General features: G+C 30.7%; 1 protein-coding gene across 4 annotated transcripts in view; it reads left to right on the plus strand.

The window, feature by feature from the left end:
• The window catches only part of LOC108756545 (dihydropyrimidinase), a 27,781-nt gene that overhangs the window by 14,979 nt on the left and 5,153 nt on the right, over positions 1-7,649 (plus strand). The window contains exons 6-10 of one of the 4 annotated variants that reach the window (XM_018500432.1): positions 751-983; positions 1,638-1,974; positions 2,241-2,396; positions 2,728-3,001; positions 3,189-3,264. In XM_018500432.1, the coding sequence (XP_018355934.1) occupies positions 751-983; positions 1,638-1,974; positions 2,241-2,396; positions 2,728-3,001; positions 3,189-3,264 (1,076 nt within the window). Of the gene's footprint in view, positions 1-750; positions 984-1,637; positions 1,975-2,240; positions 2,397-2,727; positions 3,002-3,188; positions 3,697-7,649 lie in introns of those variants that run through there. The other 3 variants (XM_018500431.1, XM_018500433.1, XM_018500434.1) reach the window with 3 other exon arrangements.

Below are 7,649 nucleotides of genomic sequence, written 5' to 3' on the forward strand. Positions count from 1 at the left end.
TCAAGGTTCTATGTAATCCAGCTAGACGCTTGCGTGACATATGCGCAAATTGCACAATTATGCCGTCCGCATACTGAAATTTATATTTGACAGTACCGTCAAAATTTACTCAGCATGCATATTGAACGTAACTTGTTATCTTTGTTTATCCTTTTTCTCTTATTTTTATTCATTTGCCTATTACACACAATATTTCTCTCTTATGATTATTTTTATTACTTTTAGCATTATGTATTGCGCATGTAAAAACATATAAAATGTTATATAGGAGTTGATATAAAAATATGTTTTAGTTGAAACTTTTTTAAATTGTTAAATGTAAATCGAGCACGGCTGAAAAAGATTTTGTTTGATAGCTTTTTGATTTGTGTAGAATTTGACATATACTTATAGTATCAATACTTATCATAAAATATGTACGTTTAGAATTAAAAACACAGATTTAATTTTATACGCTAATGTTATATATTTCATATATTTTATATAATACTTTAGTATAATTAAAAACTAATATTCGTATATAGAATACAAGATTATATAACTTAGCGCGAGACACTATTGTGTCTCCTAATAAAAGATAATAGCGATAATTTTAATATTGAAACATTTTGAAATTTTTATTGAATTTCGGTATACATTTTTTCAGTTATAAATTCTTTTGATTAATAGATAATAACCTAATAATAATATTAAACATAAAGATAAAAAGAATATAACAGTTCAATGAGAGAATAAAAATATCGCGTTTAGGTGAATAGTCCGTTGTACATAACGGCGATTTCAAGCAAGTCGGCTGCCGACGTTGTGTCGGCAAAGCGATCGGACGGTATCATCGTTTTCGGGGAAACCTTGGCAAGCACCATCGGTATCGATGGTAGCGAGCAATATGGCAAAGACGTGGAGAGAGCAAGGCGTTTTATTACTAACCCACCGTTGCGGCCTGACCCAACGACACCTGCCTATCTAACTGAACACCTGGCCCAGTAAGTAGATTGTGTAAAGAATCCCTGATGTCTTTATAATGGCTGGGTTGTTTCTTCTCGCATCACATTTAATTGAATTTTTTTATATTAAAAACTATAAATATTTTAACTTGTTGGTTAAGAGATATTTGTTTCTAATTAAACAAAAAAATGAAAAATGAGAAGACTATGATTTTGGCACATCATGAATATTATTATGTATAATTTTTTTTTATTTATACTCTTATGTAGTCTATTAATCTTTTTTTTTTTTCATTCTCTTTCCGATTTAAGAATTGTGTTGGATTATTACCCTGTATTATTTCGCTCAAACGTTCATGACAATAAATTATATTTAATAACAAAATTACGAGAATGACATAAGCGTAACTCTTAGTCTGGATATTAATAGCTCCGACGTAGGAAGTTGCCTTTATGGTGATGCGCATTAATGTCGATTAAATGAATAGAAGAAAAACTGCTAGTTTAAACGGTTACTATTAAATGAGAATCATCCCCCAACTTTTAATCATTTGACGTTTACTATTATTTAATTTCGTATTATTAATTTTGATTACTTTAGCCTTTACTCGATGTCAAGGTACTTAATTGATGGTTTAATTTTCCTTCCGAGAGTATGATCTTCAGACATATGCACTAATACGATTTTTTCAGAGATAATCTTCAAGTTACCGGCAGCGACAATTGCACGTTCAATGCCGAGCAAAAGGCTCTAGGCAAAGACGATTTTACGAAGATTCCCAATGGCGTGAATGGTGTAGAGGACAGAATGACAGTGCTCTGGGAGAAGGGTGTGCACGCTGGAATAATGGACCCTATGCGATTCGTTGCAGTTACCAGCACAAATGCTGCCAAAATTTTCAATTTATATCCTCGAAAGGGTGTTATAGCCGTCGGCTCAGACGCTGACATTGTCGTCTGGGATCCCAACAGGAAACGTACCATTTCCGCCCAGACCCACGTCCAAGCTGTTGACTTCAACATCTTCGAGGCAAGTTTGATTGAGTCATCCGCTTTCGATAATTATAATATTGTCCAATAAGAATGCATTGTATGTAGACTATTTTCATCGCAAAATATGAAAGATTGCGATCTATCATATTCTCAACGTCGATTGCCATCTATCATATTATCAATAATAATTCTTTCAAAAAGACATTATTGAATTATTGCTAATTACATGATTGCTAATTATAATAAAAAGTATATCATGTGGTAGTAATTTAATTATTTAATTAATATTATTAATACACACAGGGTATGGAAGTAACTGGAGTACCTGAATATGTGATTGTCAACGGACGAGTATGCGTAGACGAGTGTGAGCTCAAAGCTGTTCATGGCTTCGGAAAATACATAAACGCGGATCCATTCGGGACCTATGTGTACGATATGATAAATGACAAAGAAAAGGTATAACATATCGATTCTTTTTTTTTCTTTCTTCTCTTTCTACTATTTATTACTTTTTACTTTAGATTGTATTCCGATTCACTGCCAGTGCTGAAACATGTATAGAGCATGTAACGTATCTCATATATTTTCGGTATTGGCAGTGAATATTGGAACTCAACCTTTATGTGTTATTTTTAAATAATGCATATAATGTTATAATGTTATAATGTTAAAGTAGATATATTTTTACTAAATTTTAATTAATTTAAAACTCGAACAAGTTAGAATAAAATTAAATGTTAATTAAAATTTTATTACTGAAATTAGAAATTATACTATAACTGCGCAGAAACCACGTGGAGTCGCACGAACCGAAGCAGAGGCAAAGAGATATGCCGAAGAAGACGTCGCGATTGCAAAGGCTAAGGAACAAGCGAAAGCGGCAGCTGCGGCAGCGGCACGAGTCAATCAGAACGGTTCAATTCACGACAGTCCAAAGATAAAATTGCCAGCAGCCATTTGTGTACCCACTTTACCGGAATCCGCCGTGGTAACACCATCCACGAAGGGTCCAAGACTCGAAGGACAAAGAAACCTACAAGATTCTACTTTCTCTATCAGCGGTGAGTTTTATTATAAATTATTTTTTTTAATCTTTAGACACGTGACATATACTTTCTGGTGGTATCATACTAATAAAGAATAATCTTAAATTGTCTGACTTTGAACTATCGTAAATCAAGTGGGATTTTTTTATTTCATTTGTTTCATTCTTCATATTGTAGGAATATAAGCGCGTTTTTTTTACAGAGGATGTCGAAGAAGCACGAAGGGCATGCATTCGCGTAAATAATCCACCGGGCGGGCGCAGTGCGGGAGGTTTTTGGTAATTTTTACAAAAAGAAAGAGTATCAAGCTTTACGTGTAAGGATCACTTAATGCGAAAACATGAATGGGATTTCACTTCTATGCTTTCCTTTGTCTCTCTCATACTCCTTTTACCCGTCATAATACCAACATACACATTTTCGTTTCGAAGTATCAATACACTCTTAGGTTTGCTACTCATTAATATCACACAAAATCATTTTTACATTGTATTCCTATCGATCAAGGTCTGTTCCATCGAAGGAGGATACGGAAACCACTGGCCAATAGGTTGTACGTTCATATATTCATATTAATCGTTCTACTTTCGCTTCATTATCGCTTCATCGCTGCATTATATTATTAGCTTGCTTGAATCATTGTTCATGGTTCATTTTCCGATTTCTACATTAAAAAATTATTTTCTTTGATTTTTGACAACGTTATGTTAATAGATTTTCTTTAGTATCGCTTCCGTTGTTTTTACTTCAAGATTTATTTATTGTTACATATATAAAAGTATACGTATCATATGATTTATGTCATAGATTAATGAGATATATTGGACGAAATGTCTTTGAAAAAAAAGACTTTGATAATTTAAAAAAAAATTAATTATTTTATATATATATATACTTATAATGTATTTTGTAAAATTTATTTCCATACGATTTTCATATGGCAATCATAATGAACAATTCTCTGAAGATCCTAAAATCAAATTAAAAAAAAACCCTTTGTTATCTATTATTAACTTTGGTACAAGATAAAATAATTTGTTTCTTTTCTTATATTATATTACGATTTTCTTTAATTTCAAAGAAAAAATGATGATGATCAGGATGATTCTTACCCTATGAATCAGGTGTGATATTAAGCTGCAAATATCACATTATTAATAAGACAGTTACTCGTCTATTGTCCACGATAAAGAGAATTTGCGTTAAGAAACATAGAAAGACGTAGTATTTTAAATTACAACACTTACATTGAGCCATCGATAAAAAATTTTGTTTATTTGACGTGAAGTATTACACAAATATATTTATATGGACTAGTTGCACCTTGTGGTATAATTATACGAGGATTAGTCCAAAAGTAAGTTCCTTTATTTTATGAAAAACAGAAAGACAAAATTTAAAAATCTAAAAAAATTAATTTTAACTCATTTCATTTTGGTTATTTTTCTATAAATTCACCATTTTTTTTCTATACATTTGTTGTATCGTGAAAAAGATTTTTCTACGCCTTGTTTGTACTCATTTTCATGAGCCATCTATTAACAGCCTTAACTTCCTCATTATTAAATCGTTGATGCCTACAGTTTCAATTTGGGGAAGAGATAAAAGTTACTTGTGGAGCAAAATCCAGAGAGTACAAAGGGTATTTCTAAGAATTCACTCAAGATTGTGTTCGGAAACTTTACCCGAATGTCCCTGCGTATTATCTTATACATATTTAACATTGGACGAACAAGAATAAAATGTACGGAGGCACTCGGGTAACACTTCCAAACGTACCCCATTTCGTTTCTTACGAAAAAAAAAAGGGAAACTCATTTTTGGATTGATCATAGACGACTCGCAAAAAATGGACACGCCGAGATACTAGGAAGATGAAAGAACTTTGGGTATACTTCCGGAAAGGTGAACCCCCCGATTTTCTTGTCGTTAGTATACTACTGGTATACTACTGTATTTTGATGCTCTAATTACGAATATAATCATGAAAATGACCGACAAGATCATTTTCAAGGTCAAACATTTAAAAATCGATTTTTATCTATACTACTGTATTTTTGTATGCTGATTACAAATATGATCATGGAAGTTGCCGACAAGGTCATTTTTACGGTTAAATATAAACTTTTACATCTGATGTGATTACAAGTAGCGCAAAGTCCGCGCGACTCTCATCCTCTCTCCCCTGCGAAAGGGCGTACGATTTTCTACGCAAAAAGCGTGAAAAAATGTGAAAAAAATTGTTTTTAAATATTTAACCTTGAAAATAATCTTGTCGGTAATTTTCACGATCATATTCGTAATTAGTGCATTAAGATACCAATCGAGAAGAAAATCGGAGGGTTCTCCTTTTCGGAAGTATATCCAAACTTTTTTCATGATGCAACAAATGCATAGAAAAAAATATCAATTTTTTTGAAAAATAGTGTATGTAATAAGTTAAAAAAATTTTCCAGATTTTTAAACTTTGTTTTTCTATTTTTCCTAAAGTAAGGAAACTTACTTTTGGACTAACTTTCGTGTGTGTGTGTTTGTGTATTAATCAAAAAGAGCCATGAAATTCTACTTGAAATTTAATTTTAATGGCAATTAATATCTGTTGCGTATATATAAAATGTTACTAAGTCAAGACCACTAAAGGCTTTCCATCAACATATTAAGCTATATATGTGTAAGTTGAACATGAGATATTTTACATATTGCAATTAAGAAATATACATATATGTATTTATTTCGATTCATTTTACTTATCTCATTTATTTTCGTAACAAGGCACAAACATTAATATTACTTTACATTACGAAATAAGAAAATACTTCAGTAAACATGTTTAATTAAATCATTAAATGTATATATAGAAATGCAATTTTAGTTAAAATTAATTTAAAATGAATCACTGTTATGTAACTACTGTATAGAAGTTTATGTGTTTTGTTGGAGGTTTACTAAAAATGTTAAGATTGAACAAAGTTGTGTTCTCAGTTGATTGCGACGAGTTAATATTCATCATTTGTTATCCATTATAATCAACACAATGTGTTATAAATTATCAACATAAGCGTGTAAGCCGAAGGAATCTTGTTATTCGTATTAATCACCTTTTTACAATTATGTTTTCGATCAATTTATACTGGCTGTAAGATTCTAGAGGTAATACACCAAAGGAAAGTAATTTTAAGTCGTATAAATGATTTATATACTTTGATAAATAATGAAAATATCAATTATCAATAAATTAAGAATTTTCGTGTTTAATATGTAGGTGTATGTAAATCCTGTCGGCAGAAGTTTACAACAATGCTAATACCGATTCTCCACTTTCACTGCGTCCGCACGAACGCACGATGTGAAAAAAGACGCACAAATTTTTGTTCGCTCATATCATCATTGTAAAATTTTTACGATAAGAGCAAAATAGGAAATCATGTTATACAAGTGCATCGCTGCTAAATGTAAGAACTTTTCTTAATTTAAGAGACACATTCACAGAATCATATGTTTTCATTATACACATGTCATTATTACTCATTTCACGTAATCCAAATTATCCAACATTCCGATTTGTAGGAACCTATATGTCGCGAAATTTACCTGCTTTTATATCTAAAATATTGAATATTATTTTCTCTATCAATTTAACTGCTTTATCCACATATTGACTTCTCAAGCATTTTAAAATATCATAATACTACTGAATTTTCTTTGATATACTATATAATAATAATAATAAGGAATGACGAAAATAATAAATTGTAATCACATAATCGTCATCATCGCATAACAAGTTAAATGTGTAATCATTCATGTGTAAAAGAACTGTTAGTCTTTACGACTAGAGCTTATGTAAGTCAAAGTATGAAAGACCAAAGCAACATTAGAAATCAAAAATTTTCTAATAGATTTTCTATCAAAATTCTGCAGACATTTCTAGGTATCTCTATACTATATTAATGATAATCAAGATGTGTGATATGTGTTTATTTGAAACAGTAACGACTTATATTCACGCAACTTCTTTAGAAGTTGCACAATTGACACAAAATACTTTTTACACAAAGTTTTTTGTTTCTTAGTAAAATTCCAATGCAATAATTTTATGAACCTATTTAGAATTATTTTGAGAGAAACTGAAAAAGATTTACATATTAAAAGAAAAATCTGTTTAATAAAAATATCATTTCGAGCATTATGAGCACAATGAAGGTAGCGAGTTATAAGACAACTATTGATTCATAAAGTATCTTATATAGCACTGAAATATTTTAACATGTTGTTATCAATTAAACTTCACAGAGAGTTATACTTTGCATGTAATGCTGTTGATATTTATACCAATGTCGAAGATTTTTATGTTATCACTGTTGGATATCTACAGTGACATTTATTTATTTTAAATGGTATATAAGAGTGCTTTTAAAAACAAATAGCATATTATAATTATGTGTTCACGTTACATGACCTCGTGTCAAGTACTCGGAAAGAATGTATAGTTTATCGATATAAATGACACATCTAGAGTATCCTATTTATGTCTGTTATGATGTATGTGATCGCTTTAAATAAATATAACATAAGTAACATAATCTGTGATTTTTCTTAGACAGGTTAGTATAGATAAAAAAATACACACACACACACACACACACACACACACACACACACA

The sequence above is a fragment of the Trachymyrmex septentrionalis genome, unplaced genomic scaffold (genome assembly GCF_001594115.1).
Source record: "Trachymyrmex septentrionalis isolate Tsep2-gDNA-1 unplaced genomic scaffold, Tsep1.0 scaffold128, whole genome shotgun sequence".
NCBI classification, from domain to species: Eukaryota; Metazoa; Arthropoda; class Insecta; order Hymenoptera; family Formicidae; genus Trachymyrmex; species Trachymyrmex septentrionalis.